This window comes from Necator americanus, chromosome X (genome assembly GCF_031761385.1).
Source record: "Necator americanus strain Aroian chromosome X, whole genome shotgun sequence".
NCBI lineage: Eukaryota > Metazoa > Nematoda > Chromadorea > Rhabditida > Ancylostomatidae > Necator > Necator americanus.
Window position 1 is genome coordinate 425,946 of NC_087376.1, and position 19,808 is coordinate 445,753.

At 41.6% G+C, this 19,808-nt stretch overlaps 1 protein-coding gene across 4 annotated transcripts in view; it reads right to left on the reverse strand.

Moving 5' to 3' along the window:
• Window positions 1–19,808, reverse strand: part of RB195_021086 (uncharacterized protein) — a gene marked incomplete at both ends in the record, with an annotated part of 54,555 nt that overhangs the window by 14,382 nt on the left and 20,365 nt on the right. For 2 of the 4 annotated variants that reach the window (XM_064207638.1, XM_064207642.1), the window contains 24 exons: window positions 2,222–2,309; window positions 2,372–2,492; window positions 2,623–2,736; window positions 2,804–2,908; window positions 2,988–3,146; window positions 3,201–3,384; window positions 3,432–3,522; window positions 4,347–4,540; window positions 7,396–7,542; window positions 7,612–7,752; window positions 7,812–7,903; window positions 7,954–8,107; window positions 8,162–8,242; window positions 10,586–10,727; window positions 10,795–10,894; window positions 10,968–11,156; window positions 13,080–13,187; window positions 16,808–16,925; window positions 16,983–17,061; window positions 17,112–17,293; window positions 17,544–17,630; window positions 17,687–17,834; window positions 19,299–19,385; window positions 19,457–19,595. In XM_064207638.1, coding sequence (XP_064063522.1) covers window positions 2,222–2,309; window positions 2,372–2,492; window positions 2,623–2,736; window positions 2,804–2,908; window positions 2,988–3,146; window positions 3,201–3,384; window positions 3,432–3,522; window positions 4,347–4,540; window positions 7,396–7,542; window positions 7,612–7,752; window positions 7,812–7,903; window positions 7,954–8,107; window positions 8,162–8,242; window positions 10,586–10,727; window positions 10,795–10,894; window positions 10,968–11,156; window positions 13,080–13,187; window positions 16,808–16,925; window positions 16,983–17,061; window positions 17,112–17,293; window positions 17,544–17,630; window positions 17,687–17,834; window positions 19,299–19,385; window positions 19,457–19,595 — 3,050 coding nt within the window. Of the gene's footprint in view, window positions 1–1,741; window positions 1,804–2,221; window positions 2,310–2,371; window positions 2,493–2,622; window positions 2,737–2,803; window positions 2,909–2,987; window positions 3,147–3,200; window positions 3,385–3,431; window positions 3,523–4,346; window positions 4,541–7,395; window positions 7,543–7,611; window positions 7,753–7,811; window positions 7,904–7,953; window positions 8,108–8,161; window positions 8,243–10,585; window positions 10,728–10,794; window positions 10,895–10,967; window positions 11,157–13,079; window positions 13,188–16,807; window positions 16,926–16,982; window positions 17,062–17,111; window positions 17,294–17,543; window positions 17,631–17,686; window positions 17,835–19,298; window positions 19,386–19,456; window positions 19,596–19,808 lie in introns of those variants that run through there. The other 2 variants (XM_064207641.1, XM_064207637.1) reach the window with 2 other exon arrangements.

The following is a 19,808-nucleotide window of genomic DNA, read 5'->3' on the forward strand; positions in this document are numbered from 1 at the left end:
GACAACCTTGGATTTTTTTTTTAAAAACAATACGTACGTAGCTATGTATGCATCAAGCAGTCGTTTGACAAACATACGAATTCAGGTCGCACCTATTATAAGCAGTTGTATGTTTAGGCATTTTAGTACAAGCAACAAAAAACTGCCAGCCACTTAGTAGACCCAAACAAACTTGAATATTGCATCAAGCAAAAACTTCTTTTTTTTCAAGCAAAAACGCTTCTTTGGAAATGCAAAGCATGAGTGCAGTATTCTTGACCAGACAAATTTTCTAAAACGTTTTCGATGTGGGACTCTCACCTAGCGCTCTCTCTCTCTCTCTCTCTATATATATATATATATATATATATATATATATATATATATATATATATATATATATATATATATATATGTTTGGTCTTTTAGGTTTCTTTTCCGGTATTTTTATTATAGATGCTGTATTTCCTTTTGTTATGTAGATCTATACTGTATCTGTATTGTTCTTAAGTTATCGTATTGTTTTTGTTCGTGTGTATAGTTTCATATTAATGTTCTTTTTCGTTTGAAAGGAAGGGAGGATAGGTGAAACAACAAAAAAAGAACATTAACATGGAAGTAAATGCAATTTTAACCAAATTTCAAAGCAAAACTTGAACAAAAACAATACAAAAACTTAAGGACAATACAGATACAAATTAGTTCTACATAACAAAAACAAATACAGCAAACATAACAAATATACGGAAGAAGAAAAATAAAAGACGAAAAAACCAGAAGGCAGAGAAATGAAAACAAACAGGAAATAGCAGCCAATATCGACTCGTATGACGGTTCTCAACGTCACTTTGGCAAGTTGGCAAGTAGACCACTCGCAAGGCGCTGCGAACGGTTAAAAACCGCGTTACTCCAGCACGACCGCTCGTGCAACTACGCTTCTCCCTGGTGTCGTTTTGACCCGACAATATAGTAGGTTATAGAGGCCTGGACCCTGCATGCGGCAACCAAATTCGCTACGGCGGACAGAGTAGAACTGTGTAATATAATAGTGGAAGTTATGGACTGAATGTTGAAGATGCATGAAACGAATCATCAGAACGAGATGATGAACGAGATGATAGGCCATCTTCATTCAAACAAAAAACATAACGAAACGAAAAACATCACACCGATGTTTCTGAGCAGTGAGGACAATGCTGGACTTGCGCTTTTTCGGTGGGACTTGGAGGTCACCAAATGGTCAAACGCCGACTTCGTAATTCGGCGGTTTCTTTCACATATTGAAATGCGTTTTGTTTGCATACTTTTGCGTCCCTAAATATACAAACAAGTGTACAACAACTCTAATGGACTGTTCCAGCACTAAGAGAACTATGAAAAGAGTGCAGATCAAAATCACTGTTTTCCTGCACTTAAACGTTCGATGAGCTCGCAACTGGCATTGATTCTACCACGTATAGGAAAGGTTCTATCAGTCATACTTGAGTAATAACTTAGATATCCATGCACACATCCACTTGGAATGCTCAGAAATGTGCATTCATTTATGCGTACCGTTGGTAGGCCGTGCGTACTTTACACAAAAAGACGTATACGGAATTAAACTGGCCCGTAGTAAAAAGACTTCAAACCTTCCTGAGATCTTCTTCAGCCTCAGAAAGGGTCGTGATAGTAGTACTCTTCACTCACAGCGAGGTAATGACTTTTGAGATTCTCCTCTCAAAAAAGATAAGTTTGATTTGAAATATGCCTAGTAACTAACTTTCCTTCTGTAGTGTAATAAGTGGTTTTCATCTTCACAGCATTAGCAGTGGTCCTCATCATTTAGATAACTGGCTGTCACACATTGGGTGTTATTGTTTAAAAAAAAAGGTTAAAAACAGCACATCACGGAATTCAATGTTTGGGATCTCTCCATAAAAAGATAGAGGTAGAGGTATTGTTCACATGTATAAGAGTGATTGCGCACAATTTCCCTCGTAATCCAGAAAATAAGCGTGTGGTTTTTGCCCAACACCTCCAACTAATATGGTTCAAATGAGCAGCAGAGCCTCTCCACACGACATTTCCGAAAGTTTCGTAGAACGAAGGTTCCAGATTATTTTTTTCTTTTCACCTGTTCTGTTGCCTAATTCTTGATGATCGATGTAAGTGGAAACAGTACAATCGGGTCTATCTTCAGTGTGTATGCCAATTCTTAATTTTAATGACATATTTGAAGATTTCAAATACGAAGAAGAAATCAACTAAGAACGATCACACTAGCAAGAGCAGTGCATGCTTCCGTTGCTCTCTCGAATCTGTCCAGACTTCTTAGGACGTACTGCTGCCTGAATAGAGAAAAGTCAAAGTAAAGAAGAAGAAAATCAACGCATGTCCTAACTACACTCACACTCCAAGACCATCCACTGAAATAGCTGAAGCTTCTCCAAGCAGGAAAAAACTATCATTGATAGCAGGAGCCTTAACAACGCAACGCGGATTGCATTCACGGAGCCAAATACCTAGTTTTTCTGTAAGAAACTCGGATAGAGGATTTGCTTAAAGACTATTCCCGATCTGCCGTTATCAAGAATATGTAGTGGCAGTGAAGCATTCATAATAAGAACTAGAATGACAAAATCAATACAAAGGAAACTGCACCTGAAATGAGATGCTTAGCTTCTCCCCGTTTTTCACGAACTTCTGTGCTTAAATGGGTATAAAAAGAATTAGCGATAAGAACACGGTTCACAAACTGGACACGGAGAAATGCACCTAAAAAAAGAATCTTGAGTGCTAAACGATGTTTCTGAGACTACTAAATCGTAAGCGAGAATAGTACCGAAGTTCTCAGGCTCTGAAATAAAAGCTTTGATATCACTGTTACTGTCCCTAGCACAAAAGCCACACTTTACACCGCATGTAGATTCTGCGCACGAGCATTGTCCTGAAACGCAGAGCATGGAATCTGAGTTTAGAAGTTGCAGTGGCAACGTATATTTTTCAAGGTAATCTGGTAAGTTGACCTCCTTGGAAGCAAACTGTATCGATGAATTCTTCTGTGATTTCTCGACGATTTCTGTTTAGATCCGGTTCAGAGCATTGCTTGTGTCCCAACTGTCGTTTATCACGACGTTTCCTGGGGTTCTGATCAGGATGGGAAATTAATGCGAGCCCTATGACATCTAAAAAAAAGTTTGACTAAAAAATATTCGGCTAGGGGAACGCCATCTACTTACCATCAACAGGATGTCGGGCTGTAATTGCAACCGGAGCCAAATGAAATGGTTCATGACTATGTTCAGGTTCAGTCACTCCAACAGCATAACATAAAGCTTTATTATGTTGGAATCCATTAAGGACAAAGTGCGCCGCAAATGAAGAAACAATGGGCAACGAAACGAAAGTAAGCGATGTTGAGTTCTGAAGAGCAGAAAAAAAAATAAGAAAAGCATGGTGAAACGGCTTACCGGTAGTATGGAAATATTGTTAGATGCCGCAGAGTAGCCTGTGTACAAACCGTGGGTGAGCTCGACGATCTTCACCAATGGAGAAAGTACTCTGGAATAATAGAGTAAATGTTGGAGCGATGTAGTGGCTAGAGAAATAAATGCGCAGTAACATGTAAAGTGTATTATCAGCGGTATGGAAACATGGGCACAGAAATACCTAACTAGTAATGAAATGAAAACCAGATTAACTAATGAAACAACTGACTGCAGCAGCATGAGTGATGTAATCCACATCTGGGTCTTTACCAACCACTTGTACGAATGTAAAGAGTTCCTTCGATAAACTTATCAGTATGGCTGTTCAGGCTCAACAGGGTTTCTGCATTAGTAGTGGGTGTCCTTCGTTTTCGCTGTGACACTTACAAACTACGCGAATAATGACCACTATCTACCACTAAACAGAAGTTAATGCTGAAATTTCGTCGAACGCTACATTTAATTAATTTACTTCTATTAATTTAGTTTGACCGCCCACAACTAATCAAAGATCGAAATTTACCTAATATACAAATGCTAGGATCACAGGTTCTCAAACTGGGTCAAAAGGTTCTTCGAGAGACCGTTCAAGAGTTTGCACCTGACTAACTTTAATCAATTTGTTTCTTTTCATCAACGAAAATAACGTTCAATCTCTTCCTCGTCGTAATGTCCTTTTTCCGAAGGTGTTTTCTTTCCGCTGTCTCTCTTTTTCTGGCCATCTCTCCTAGTTCCAAAAAAAAAAAAAATTCTGCGGTCGTTCACGGGCATTGTGGAAGGCATATATTAACATACATATGACTACTCATATAAGTTCTTTTTTTTTCTCTTTGAAAACCAATAATCTCACCAGTAACCTGTGCTTATTGCAATAGTGCAATTAAACAGTAAACGCACCGCAAACAGACCGTTTGGCGAATTGCTCCTTTATACACTCGTTCCTGGGTCACACTTATTCTCACAGGATAGTAGTCATCTTGTGTTAGACCACGCCTCGATCGCTGACGCTTCCGGGCAACAAGACGCATGCCAACCATCACTTTCCCATGTCCCTTGCTTTCTAGAGTCAAATGACGTGTATGTGCAGGAAGCTGAACAGCTTACGTCAGGAATATTAGGTTGGTTACTTTTTTTACACATGCATATCTTTCTCAACTTCATATTTTCTTCAATCACACATTGATGATCATTCTTCGATTTATTCTCTATGAATGTCTATCACAGTGTTGCATCTTTCTGGAAGAGTAACAATTCCCTGAGACCAGAAGTGGGGGCCGCAACTTAAAGGCAGCATACCACGAATCTGGGTGGTACGGATTTCAGGTGGAATATCCGTATACGGGGTCGTAGATTATGGAAACCGAGGTGGTTCAGCTCATCTCTCCCTGAATCGCTGCAGCAGCCGGCCCCTTAATGCTGTTTTGTACGATGCCTTCTATTGCAACGCGCCACCCTTGCACACGTAGCGTCCCTTACTGCCTATCGGGGCAGTCCGAATTGATTTTCGATGAATCGCAGGGCGGAGGCGGCGCAAGGGGTGGAGCGTTGCAATAGATGGCGTTGTACAAAACAGCATTCTGGAGGCGGCTGTTTGCAATGATGCAGGGAGAGATGAGCGGAACTACCCCCGTCTCCACAATCTACGACACCGTATACGGATACTCCACCTGAAATCCGCACCACCTCAGATCCGTGGTATGCTGCCTTTAACAGCCCGCTTGAGGTAATTGAGAGTTGAAGAGTTTTTTTTTCTTCAGGAAATGGTTAAAAGCCCAGAAAAAGTGGAAGTCTGATGTAGCGAGGTCTGACGAATGCCTTGTATGAGGACCGTTTCTCAATCCAGGACCTCAAGTTAGCGGCGAGTGGCCAAAGTGACATGCGACCGCAAGCAACCGACCTATTCCTAAATCTCGCCCCATCAGACTACTTGTGCCGGGCTCTTAAGCATTTCATAAAGCAAACACTTTTCAATTTTCTCATTCACCTCAAATCCGCTGTTGAGTTGTTCTCTGAGTATCAGCCCTCAGCTTCTGGTCCCAGGGAATACTAACCCTTTCAGGAAGATGGAAAACTGTGACAGACATTCATGGAGAATGCATTGACGGATGATAATCGTTATTAAGTAACTATGAAATTGTAAAGGGTATGTATGTAAAAAAGTAACCAAAGTAATATCCTTAAGTGACTGTTGTAATCAGAAGTATATGGAAACAGAAGTAATTATCGTTTTAATAACTACCAGTTGTTGTTAGCAATATAGTAGAGCGAATCACCGTTTCTCTTATAGAGAAGCTAACATGATTTGAGAGCAATCTTGACCAAAATGTTTGTTTCTACCCTTAACTTTTGCGTTCGCGGTATACCTTACGTGACTCAAACGACGGGCGGATGTTAAGGCCTAACGGCAGTTATCCGCATCTTCGCGAGGGTATGTCCGTCCTTAGAACATATTCTTGCCTACCCTGTTCGATCTTCAGCTAGAGCTCGCACAGAATCTATCCCTCCGTCGTTATTCCATAATCTGCGAAGCTTTACGCCCCGACTGAACTGCCTATCAACCGGGGGTCAAATCTTCTTTTACCACCTTCCTCAAGAACTTTCTTTTACTATCGAGAGGCCTTTTCAATTTGAGTCTGGACAACTTGGAAAGATGAGCAGATCTCATAACAGGATCAAACAGGCGAAGACGGTTCTCTGTGACTAATTCAGAAGCCCAGGCAAGACGTTGATTTCTTCCACGTGTCATACCAGGTACAACATATCCACTTCTGAGTGAAGTTCTTCGTTATGACACACCATAGCAAAAGAGAGTCCTAACAATTGTCTAACCAGCCTTCTCTCCACGTAATCAAGACAAGCTTCCCCACAACCATCGACGGTGCTGCCCAGATCTCCGATCCATGCGTCATGAAAGGGCGAATTGCGGATAGATATGGTCGCATCTTGACTTCGTTGGCGATGAAGGACCATAGACACTTGGTCAAGGAGTTGAATGCCAAATTAGCTTTGGTGCATCTTTAAGAGTCCCGTATACAAGTCTGATTGTTATCCACACGTGGTGGCCCTGTTTTCAGTACACGCAATAAGGCATCTGGATATACGCGGTGGGAGATCTAATATGAGGTACGTAATGAGTAGCCAATGTGTCAAGTCAGTGTTTTTATTCTCTCAGACAAGACTGGTACCAATTTATCGTACCCGGAAGGATGAAAGGCTTGGTGAGCACGATCGTGCACGAAGCGGAACCTCTACACCACACCCCCGGGCTATTCGTCATGGAAGCTACGAAATACCGAGGAATATAACTGCTGCGTGTAATGTACAAGATTTTGCGGATCATCTTGGATCGAGAAGTCAAACATCGCGAAGGACCACCTGCGACGACCAAGCCGGCTTCCGTCCTCATTGATCTACAATTGACCAGGTGCATGGTGAGGAGAGCGCTCGGAGTGTGGGAGCGGTATTCGGAGCCATTGCACTTGACTTTTCTGGTATTCGAAGGTCCGAAGCGGCCGTCGACTCTCCTAATCGATGCCGTGTTCTCAACGCGCTTTGCGCCGACGGAATTCGAAGAAAATTCATACTTAATTAACGACAAGAAACGAAGAAGAACTGCTGCGGTTCGAACACCAGCCGGATGTTTTACACCGTTCGATGAAGAAACCAGAGTTAGACAAGAGGCTCTAACGGAGGGGTTCAGTTCAACTCTGCCGTCGATGACATAATGCGAAGAACAGTTGAGCAGTGCCCCACTGACATCGTTTCAGCACTTTTCCTACACGACCAGTGTGTGACTAACTGCTGTAAATTGGACAATTTCTGCCAGGGATCGATTCTGCTGCCAAAGCTTCGGTTTATTAAAGCATTTGAAGCAACCTCTTGATCTTTTACGTTCTCGCGGCTGCAGTGAAACATTGCTTAAGACTTTTAAACAAAAGTGCCTTACATAGATTTCCGTCGCAGCTTCATTGACATTAACAGTTCGCGTCTCACAGCCAGTACACCGAACAATAATGGTTACAGCTTCATTGTTACGAATGCCAACTTTGCGAAAGCGATATTCGAAGAGAGCACGAGAAGCAAAATAGGTGTCCTATAAAAAAAGAAAAAGGGCGGATTGTTTCAGGAGGTCACTCTGAACTGGTAAAAATATGACACCAACAATGGCGTTCTCATAAGTTCCATCTTGGAACTGTTGTTCGTAGAGCCAATTAGCAAGCGGATCCCAGTCGACGTTTCGGCCCTCAGCTCCCACTGAAACAAACGCCAAAATCCCCAAAGCATTGACTAGGACGTCGTTGCTCTGAAATAAATCCACTTCGAATCGTTGGACTCTGTGAAAACATGAGATTGCTACTACACCTTTGCTCTCTTTGCTCCATTGAAGTAATCCAAGCTGTTCGATTCAGGAAAATATGTGGAGGCAGCAGCATTCCAATAGGGTAGCATGTGACCTAGAAATTTGAGCTTAATAACCCGTAGAAGCCGGTGGAACAAGACATACGTTTTGCCAAGCCAGCCATCTTTATCCTCATAACTTCGCTGGTAGCGTTTGTTCCCATATACGCCAACGCCGCCAGTGAGCGGATATCCCATTTCCAGTTCTCATCAATAGAGTAAAAAGAAAACAATAATCTAAACCAAGCGTCATCGTCTTTCTGAAAGCATGACAAAATGTGGGACGACAAGGAAAAGCAATATTAGGAACTTACAACACACTGATATACAGCGCAGTCACGGGAAACTTGGAGCAAAAGAGCCTTCACGAACCATTCTCTGTCCATTGCGTGAACCTGAGCAAAAACTGGACGTTTCTCATGACTTAAATGAATGAATCTGATCAAATTTGTTCTCGAACAAGTTTCGTAAACCCTGTTTCCAGATTCTCAATATCTAAATGTGATAAGTGGAGTAACTAACAAAATACTGTAATCATAGATTTTTCATTATTGTAACGTCTTTCAAACAGCAACGAGGACTTCTAGACTTCGTCAGTATCAAGATGGAAGAAGAGGTAGGTAACGCCAAAAAACCGCCCACAGTAATTTATTAATACATTTCTTGAGTTTCGTAAGTCAAACATAGATAATTTCTATCAATGCTTCGAAGATAATGAACAATAAATGTTGTGCGCTGTGTTTCGTGCCGACATTTCCTTAAACTTACAGGATACATACAGTATTGGTCAATTTTAGTATGAAAGAATTTTAATTTAGTCAGCAGTTATTTCTCCAACACGTACTTGTGTCGAAAAAACTATTAGGCCTGCCTAATTGGAGCCCTAATGTTGAACAGTGTCGTTCATGAAATCCACTGCACAGCCACAATATCTAATGACTACAACGGCGAAGACCCCTCGAAGCGAAGATTTTTTTTAGCAACTTCAAGTTACACAAAAATGAGACGTTCTGACAAGGCGCAACCGCAAGATTTCTCAAATAAATTCTCTCCTTCAAAATTCTTAGGATCTATGTTCTAATTTTCAGTTTCTAGCAATTCCAATTTCCAGCCATCTCGCTTTTACATGTTTTTAGCATTGTATTTTCGGAACAAGAGGAAATTATCTCCTATTTTTAACGAACAAGGGGAATACTGTCAAAAGAGGATAAAGCTTCTGGCCTTTAAATATAAATAAATAAATCAATAAACAAATAAATAAATAAATATATATATATATACCAACGCGAGCTGCTGTTTTTCAGGGTGTTAATACTGTTGTGCAGATTACTAAACAACCAGCGCGAGCTGCTGCTCTCATAAATAATTTCAAACAGAGACTAACGTGAGGAGGCAAATGCGCTCAAAAAAAAAACTAAAATATCAAGCCAAAAAAAAATCTTCCTATAGATTATTTCAGGGGTCTAAGAATCGCCTTAGATAGTAGATAAGTTTTTTTTTTGGCACATGAAAAAAATGTGGTCAATGAACGCAAAAAATAAATCGGCTGTTACGTTTCCAACGTCCATTTAGCGCAAATAGGTGAATATCAACAATGTCGATGACTGCCTGGAGGCAATTTTTACGACATACAGATACTCAGGATCAAATATCGCTCAAGTTTTTGTCGCATTCCAAAGACTTCAAGAGGTAGGTTTGCCGCGAAAGTTGAAAAAAAGAAACCTGGGAGATATCGTTTACGAACTATGTAGGTCCGTAATCAGAATCGTCGAGTGCCCCTAGGTGCGAAGTTCCGTCAATTCTGTAGGATACGGAAGGAGAAACTCAATCATTGTCTAAGACAATGTTTACTTCCTTTCTCATCTTGTCTCGCTCCTCATCATTCCTGAGTAGAGCATGCAGTTGGTCGGTTCATTTACCAAAGTTTTTCTTTTCATTTTGATCTTTGAGTATCTGTGGGAACACGCTTTCGGCGGATGAACGGACAATTTTGCGCTTTATATGAAAGTACAAATGTGGTCCGTCCAATGAATCGCAGAGCCAACTGGATGTATCAAGGAGTGTCAGAGAAGTCTGATAGTAATTTATCGACTCCGGATGGGAGGAAAACCGGGTTGACCTTCGGCGGTGTTGAAGCATGACTGCTCAGACGCAGTGGAGATTTTTACCACTAAACTACATTCGTCCATGGCTGTGAATAAACGGGAAAAAAAAGAGAAATAAATAAGAAGAAATCTGTGCAATCATCATTTTTCAGTCTTTATCTTGAGAAAAAGAAATCAGCGTTTCGTCTTATAGAGTCGAGTCTCAAATCATATCAAATGTCAATTCAATAACATGATAGCCAAGGGATATGGAAATTGTAAAAAATGATTTATGAAAATTAACGTTTCATGGATAGTGGGAACTCCAAAGTGCTCGAATCAACAGGTTAGAAGCAGGTGCAAACCTAGTAGGAAGCATCCCTCTTCTTCGGTTCCAAAGGATGAATCAAAGAATTTGTCAGCAAATATCGCACATCAACAAAAGTTAGAATTTAACTTACTTTATTTGTTTGCAGTTCTTAAAAAGAACATCTTCTTTCATATAATCTTAATCTTAGTTTCATACGTCGACATTTCGAGTGACATGAAAATTTTGCGAACAGAAATAGTTTTGAGCGACCCTGACACTTGGATGTTTTAACAAATGTAAGAGAAATCGTGCATTGCTAAAATTGAAAGTATATCAAAACACACCAGATATACGAGGTCCCGGAGGTCAATATCATCTTCTTTCCATTCCTTCATAAAAGATTGAATCAAAAACCGTATCCCTCCACATATGAGGTGACTGTCCGAAGAAGACTCGCAAAGCAATGAGGTCGCAATAGCAGTAAGCCTACGAAAAGTGTGAGCTCAGATATGTTTAGTGTTCAAGAACGGTGTGGCAATATAAAATACCATACGCAATGGACCGCTCTTCAGGTTTTCGCGGAGCCATATACTCAGAATATCCACATGTTGACTCATTTCTGCAGTCCGAGAATCGTAACATATCTGATATCACTGTAAAAGTAGTCACGTTATCAGCGAAGTAGTCGTGAAGTTGCTAAGGAAAAATAACAAAAAGTCTACCAACACGACCCTATTCTGTCTCCGGATGCTTCCAGAGCTCGAACTTCAGTGTTTTGGAACATATTGATTCTTTTGAACTGGTAAAGCTCAACAGAAAGCTGTTTCAGAACGTCCGATAGAAAGGCGTGCTCGCAGTCTAGACTTCGGCAATTTCGTCGGACGATGAAGTTCAATGGTTGTAAGGGAAGAAAGCCTGAATAGTGTTACATAGGTATCAGCACAACCACAGAAAGCAAATAGCAGTCTATCCAGTCCTCTTATTCAATGTTTCAATCAATCACTTGTTTATATAAGTAAGCATAATCAGATACATCGGGGCGGGTGTGGCGAAGTCGGTTAGAGATCCGTTGTAGCCACACGGTCGAGGGTTCGAGACCGCCCTAGTGCAAACCGAGCCTTTCATCCTTCGGGTTGATAAATTGTTACCAGAGTTGTCATGGGGATAAAAACACTGACTTGATCATCGGCTGGCCCCCGCAAGCCATTGTATAGGCCAACACGCGTTCCAAAACCTCAACGATTACGAATTCCAGTACAACGCATTGGCGCATCCCAAGTGGATTGATACGGCAGTGGCTTTATCCTTTTTTAATAAGATACATCAATTAAGTCAATTGAATGGTCGTCACCAAAAACTCGCACCAGAAAAACAGACATCTTCGACATGTATAGAAGAATGTCAATGTCAATGTCAAAGATGGCCCAGAAATTTGCCTAGAAAAAAGGGAAAACGGTAAGATTTACAACAGGTCCGGAGCGCACAACACGGTCTCCGCAGCTCCAACTTATGAGCGATGTTCCGTATTCACGACCCAGTGGTATATATATATATATATATATATATATATATATATATATATATATATCGAAAGCAAAGCATGGATGGGCAAGTCATAGCATGAGGAAACGACGATAGATAAACTGAAAGAACGCTAGAGAAGATCCCAAGAAATGCTAAACGCTCTCGAGAGGAGGCCGCCAAGGAGATGGGGTGGTGTGTTCGCAACACGGGTGGACTGAGAGCTCAGCCAGATTCGGTTGGAGGACCTCGTCAACGTCGCCCCCTGAAACTTCAGAACATCTTGGACGACAATGGCGAGGGAATCAAACGAGCGAAAAAGATGCAGAGGCCCGCACGCCCAGTGAAGACGGTCCATCTCAGTATCTAGGTGTCTAATTAAGTAATGATATCATGTAGTAGTGGTACCAATCGAAGTGATTCTTCGATGGTTAAGTAGCGAAAATACGGACATGACAGGAGTATTAGAGAGTAAAAAGATCCAGCGATGAATTATGACTCCAGCTGGCGATACTGCTTGGAAGTTGCGGGGAACTTATCTTTGTTAATGAATATTGTGAGTAGAATATGGTGTTCGTGAATGTTCCCGCAACACTTCTTCAGACCAATTCCCAGTTCTTGGGCTTCCTTCTTCTTTCTGTGATGTTCAGGGCGCTGTTCCAACAATCATCAACAACTGCATCAATATAGGCGTGATGTTGAAGGTCCTTTTTCAACACTCATCAATAGCTACTAAACCGTTGTTTTCATGTCGAAGTGAGTTGCAAACGAACGGAATTATTCTTCTATTATACCTTTGTTTGTTTGTTTTCTAAGCAGAGCATTCTAACAATATTCTGAAATAACGCTGGTGCTAACGATCTGTCCTTCTTAGACATTCACAGTGAAGCTTTGATTCGGTGTTGAAGTTCTCAAACAGAACGTCTTTCTAATGTGTGATGAAAAAGTTATTTTTCAGCTTGTTGGTGAATTGCTTTTATTCGTGGTAGTACTGTATAACTAAAACACCGCCGCGATATTAGACATGTTGTCTCGAATGGTGACTGGTTGGTAAATTATTAGAGTACTCTCCAACGAAAATATAATAGAATTCCACAGAAAAGACTTCCAGCGCTACTGAAATGACTGCAACTTTCGTTCCAGTTTCTAAGTGCTATGCGAGCGGTGGACGCATAAGAACAGGAGTTTCACCAATTGTGTTTGATGGATCCACCGGATGCTCACCGTTCTTTCTCGTGAATATCGTGCATAATATCCTCGTAGGGCACAAACAAATACTTCACCGGTTAATAATGGAGAACAACAAGCATAACTCACTTGAAATATCGATAGTGAAACTGTACACTGCGTCAGCATCGGGGACATTAGTGTGCACATCGGTGATCAACACATCAGCGTTTAGTGGTGAACTATACTCTACGACGTCTGAAAAGAAAGCAATATTCAGAGCAGTACATGCCTCAAAGAAAATGAGACACGGACGTCGGTTGGTAGGCGCAGTTTACAGAGCCTATGCTAAGACTATGCTAAAACACAAGCTTACAAGCTCCCCACATGTGTCAGGTATAATGTCAAAGATTCAGCCCACAATAATTTGTGTCTTTCGATTGTTGTTTGTTTTTCTTGTATTTGTGTGACTTGAGTTTCTGCAAAGGTCACAAAACCATGGTAGAGTCGCGAAGAATGTCGCTTTTATCGATTTGCTTCAATTCCGAAATACCAGTGTTCGTCTACACATGAAGCCAGGGTGATTGATGCATGTAGTTGGAGAAAAAACGTCCTGGAAACGGTCCCCCGGGTGCGTGACAAGAGGTACCCGTGAAAACCGGCTGACCGGTCGTGTCCTGTCCCTTCAGCGCCGCGCTCCTCCGCGTAATTATGTAGTTATTTAATTACGTAATTATACATCCTCTACGACCGCCTGAGATCGCCTACACCCCGCCTCCCTATTGCTCTCTGGTCAACGCCGCGCGCGACGTTCGCGCCGCGACGAAACGGTGGATGGTGCGAATTTTGAAGGGAGTAGGGAGTGAAAAACGAATTGCCGCAGTGAATTCTGATGTACAGATATAGTAAACTAAGCGCATATTGTTGGGAATAAAAGAGAAGAAGTAGATTCTTCTATCCAATGTAACCTTAAATAAGTAAAAATTATCTCAAAAAGATGCTCTAAGGGAGGGAATAACATGCATACATCTTCACACGTCTCATAATTTAACACGTTTCATGCCCTAAATCTCCCACATAAACTAGCAGTGCATAAGTATGTGTTTGTCACGATGCCATTCAACGAATTCGTGTTCAACTTTCAACTGCAGCAGCTATAATAACAGCAACATTATGCGCTTATCATTTTGTACACATTTTTTAAACTACTTTCTACATTTTACCTTTTCAAAATTTTACTTAGATATGTTTATATAGAGCGCATGTCAAATATTTCAATACTTGCTTGTACGTTTTATTCAGTGTTATATAATAGAACTTTGTATAGTTCTTCAAACTTCCTTCAACAGCGTTTTATCGCTTCATTTCTATCTATTCTCTGCATAAAATCAATATGAAAGGTTAGGTGTATTAGTCCCTAACAGACACTTTTGTATCTTCGAGATATACCTTTAGGAACAATGTATGTCTGCGAGGCATTATTCGCGCCTCGTTAGTCGTTGGATGCCAGTTTTACCCAGCTAGATAAACAAAAAGAAATACCCAGAAAGTGAGTGGTTTCCACCTAACAAGTCAAAACAATAATGTCACTTCACTCGCATTTCTAAATGGCATATCAATTGTACCAAACTTTTTCATCCTTTCCTTCTCTTATATTAACTTACAAGTTTACTTTATGTAGAGTTTCAAACAACATCTACCAGGTACTTTCCTCTTCGTTTGGTTCTGAAATCTTAAGAGCTGCAGGCTCGGCGAAGAAAACTCGTCGTAAGAGCAGCAGACGCGGGGAAATGGGTGGGGAGGTGGCGTGGGCGGAGCGTCAGGGAGACGAAGCACAAGAGGAGTAATTAGTCTAGTGTTGCGATTATGACGGTATCAGGAGACGCGCGATGCAATTGACGACGCTCATTAGCCTCCTGGATACGCGGCGGCACATCATACGGGTACCTTTTGACAGTTCCCCCAAGTGCGTGTCGAAGATGGGCGAAATCACACTTTCCAACTCTTTCTGATCATCGAATGTTTTCTACTGTAGATGCAGCTTCAGCGCCCGAAACAAATGATAGTCAAATGGGGTTAAATCGGGAGAAAAAAGCAGGATGAGGTAGAACTTCCCAACGAAGCTCGGAAATTTCTTGGCGAGTAAGTTTTATCATCTGAGATCGAGCACTGTCATGAAGTAGAGCAAAACGCCTAATTTTCCTACGTTTCAGGGGAACTGCGTTTGCCTACTTCTTTTGTTGAAAAGAGTGGACTTAAACGGTCACGGTGTATCTAGATAAGAGCAGTTCATATTGTAGCATTCCTTCAAAATCCCACCAACAAAACCGCAAGATCTTCTTCTCATACAATTCTCCTTTCGACTATTTTGGAGGTGGTTCGCCACGCGAGAGCCAACTTTTCTGCTCTGAACTGTTAACATACAACATTCAACTCTCATCTCCTGCAATGATTTTCCGAAGAAATTCCTCCTTATGTGGGCGTAAAAGCAAAGACTGACACGCACTGTTATCGCCAGCTGCGACGCATTGAATTCGTGGGGGATCCAAATTGACAATCAAGTGTCTTTGACAGTTCACGTGTGGTGGCATTAGGTTTGTCTCCGAGAGCGTCAACCAAGGGTTCATCGCTCCAGTGCGTCGGGCGACCAGAGCGAGGTCGAACTTCAAGCAAAATATCTCCCGACCTGAACCGTTTGAACAAACGAAGGAAACTCCAGCGATATTATATCCCTCTAGAATGTAGCACAGATATGAGCGGTGGCGTCGCATACGTTGTGACCTCGCAGGAATTTGTAGGACACAATGGTTCGAATTTGACTTTGGTTCATTGAAATGAAGGTTGAATACCAATGATATGCTCGACCTTATGCACTTATCGCTGTGTAAAATGTCGTAGATGGTAGAACTTTGAACATTCTACCATCTTCAATTGCCAAAAAGTTTAATCCGAGACCTCTAAAGTTCTGGATTGAGAAATAAATTGTGGTGCAAGACTTTTGGACAAACCTGGCCGCTCGTGCTCATGTAGCGATCAGAAATCAAATATCATGATATATAATAACGAGCTTAGTCGGTGTGTGTGTATATGTGTGTATGTGTGTATGTGTGTGTGTGTCACGAAATTCGAAAAAGAGGGTGTGACGGGTCCACCCGGCGTCGGATTGGTGCGCTGGGGTCAGATAGCTATAAAATGAGTTGCGACGGGTCCAACGGCGTCGCACCAGTGCCAGATACCTATGGAAGAGGGTGCGACGGGTCCACCGGCACCGGCATTGGCGCGCCGGCGCCAGATACCTATGGAAGGTGGTGCGACGGGTCCACCGGCGTCGCACTGGCGCGCGGGCTCCAGATACCTATGGAAGGGGGTGCGACGGAAACACTTGGCTGTAAAATCTCAATCTTAATCTCTGCAGGTGTCCTGGTCCTCTCAAAAACTCGTTGAGAAAATTTAAAACTAGGAGGAGAAATTTACCATTATTTTCAAATAAACTGCTTTTACTAGATTAGCGTTGTGAGGAGATCTCATTAATTTTCGACCGCTAGCTCGTGGACGCGATACGCGCAGAAGGGTAGCGCGCTGCAACTGGCTTTGTAGGAAAAAACACAGTGTTCCATGCCTTTTTTTACGATGATTAGGCGAGGATGAGCGGAGCTGCGCTCGGTTCCGTAATCTACAAACAGAAGTTCACATTTTCCCCAGAGTTTCCGCAAAATGTCAATTTCGGGTTACGCTGCCTTTAAAAAGTAATTAGAGCGTAAAGCTTCGAACTCGAAATTTGCGTTTTCGAATCTAATATATATGTGCGCTTCGAACGATCTACTTTGGAGCAAAACTAATCAAGAAATATCGACATAAGTAAAACTTGAAAAACTCACGGAAAATGTCTCTCTGAGAAACGGCATCTTCCTCGGAACTCCTTTTCTTAACGTCATTTAATGATTTGCTCGTGTCAATTATGAGCCTTTTGTACACATCTTCTGTCTCGTCACGTCTCTTAAGAAGAAAAATTAGGATGGAATATATTTACTCGAGTGAAAGACGGAAACTCACAGCAATGAAAATGCTAAGTCGTACTGAATCATAAACTTCGCCTAATTCACAATGATGTTTACCAGGAAACGTTGTTTCTCTGAACTATATAGCTAAATAAACAATAGACAAAAGAATGTACTGACGCACTCTCTAAGCTGGAACATCACTGTTGTAAGTCCTGTAGATAAAAACTTCAAGGTGAACGTCTTCGTGTCGATTGGCTGAGACGGTGAGACGACAACACGGGAATAGCTGGGCTGTCCGAGCTGTCCAAATGATCCCAAATCCACGCAGATCTTCCGCGATATGTCAGACAAGCAAACCGAGTACTGACAAAATTCCTTTAGAAAATGCTCAAGAGAAAGGCTATTTTTAATTAATGTTTTTGAGATTGAGTGATCAGTCACGAGAAATTTTGGGCGTGGATGAAGCCCAACACGTAGCACTAATCCCAACCTAAATGGGCATATGAACAAGTGTCGGAAAGATGTACTTGAACCTTCAGGGTTTACCAGAACTCTTTTAGTTTTGAAGAGAGACGGGAATTATCCATAACAGTAGAAAACAAAAAGTACTTACCCTTCTCTCTCGTACAAGATTTTGGGCGATAACTGATACTTTAGCCGTGATAGTTTCGTTCACAAAAACAGACTTGGGAACATCTATCTAAAAATTGAATACTAGACACCTTTTTCAAATATCACATAGGTAAATTGTCAAACCTCAAGGAATATGTCTTTTTTAGATATAATCTGAACAACAGGGGCCCAACATAAGTTATGTTGTCCGCGCGTCCAGAAAACCGATGATACACTCCATTTTCCGACCGTGTCCGGAGCTTTCAACGTTTTTGAAATAGTACCAGAGGCTCTGATAAGAACGTTGTATCATTAAATGCGTTTGAAGCACTTGCCCTTTCAGTAGTACTATCCCGAACTTATATATCATACCTTAAAGGCAGCACACCACCAATCTGAGGTGGTGCGAATTTCAGGTGGAGTATCTGTATACGGGGTCGTAGATTATGGAGACGGTAGACGTTCCGCTCATCTCTCCTTGCATCATTGCAAACAGCCGCCTCCAGAATTATACGACGCCATCTATTGCAACGCTTCACCCCTCGCCGCCTCCGATTTGCCATTCGTCGAAAATCAGTTCGGACTGCCCCGATAGGCAGTAAGGGACGCTACACGTGCAAGGGTGGCGCACTGCAATAGAAGGCTTCGTACAAAACAGCATTAAGGGGGCGGCTGCTGCAGCGATTCAGGGAGAGATGAGCGGAACCACCCCAGTTTCCATAATCTACGACCCCGTATACGGATATTCCACCTGAAATCCGTACCACCCCAAATTCGTGGTATACTGCCTTTAAAGGCAGCGTTTAACGAAATTGACACCGATGATGATTGAGATGGATTAGGTATGTAGTTCACGAATATAAGCGTCATCGCTCTCAACTACCCATTTTAAACCCGAAAAATTGTGTAACAGCCTTGATTGCACTCATGTCCTCAACGATTCAACCTACTCGGGGTAGTCGAAAAACAGGAATTCGCAGCGCTTCTGCAATGATGCAGTGGTGAGAGCTTCTGCTGCTGGTTATTTGAGTTATATTAGTTGGCATTCCGACGTTAGATAACGATGGAGTTACTATTGGTGCGTAACAAATAGGGGTGGTGTAGAGGAGAAACATGTCAACCAAAAGTGTTTCTCATGCCTTTTTTATGGACTACTAGGTGGAAGTGAACATGATCACGGTCATAGTCGTAAACTCCTGCCTCTATCAATTCGTGGAGAGATTCCAGCACCGTCACTTTCGTAATTCGGTGATTTGAACTCTCACATTGTGTGACGAAATTCAACATCCTTTTATAATTAGTTTTCTCCAATTGATTAGATTAAACTTTCATTCATTCGTTTGCGGCCATGCAACGCCCAAGATCTGCATCAGGCAGCGAAATAGGAAACTTTTTTTATCGGTCACGCATCCAGCGTGAAATATTGCGATCCAAAATTAATTTCCAGTTGCAATTTCCATAATCAGATCTAACTTGTGTCGTTTTTAATGTATTTGTCATCTCTTCTTCACAGAAACGATGTTGAGCAAGAGAAATGAAACAGACTAAATCCTACTCAGTTCATCAGAAGTAATGTTCAACAGATGCGGAAAAAAAACGAAATAACAGACTCGATCGTCAAACGAAAAAGTACCGTCGACTAGATTTTCGTAGAAGTAATAGACCTATGAATAATTATAATTGTTGTTTTTTCCAATCTTTAAAAATTTTTGTTTTTCGAGAATGTCATGTTCAATAAAAGTAATGTAGTACGTGCCCTAGAGAAAAAGTGTCGAAAAGCCACACTTGGTGAAAACGTTCTCGAAGTTTACGTTTGGAGTCATTCTCCGCCTCGAAGTCGTCACTGAAAATGATCATGAGAATCTCACTTAAATATATTTCACGTTTTCGAAATTTAATGCTAGTGAGACCTACCTTAGTAAGTCAACAAAACTGTCTTTTGTATCAAGGTCTGCGCGCACAGGAGATGTATGTTCAAAGGTTGACGACGTCTTCCTGAGGAGAGATCCACAATTTCGTGGATTTTTTGGATCACAAGCAGTAGAGATGGCTACTAAAATTCACACTACTCGAGTGAGTACACACTGCATACATCAGTTCATTTTCAGCCGTAGAACACACTAACAGTAGAACATTCATTCTCTACAGGCTTACATAGAATGCAATCTGTGCAGATTTTCAACGAATAGAAGCTACTCCGATACGCGCATCATGCCTAATTTGAACAGAGCACTTCTTTCAAACACACATTATAAATTTCACATAA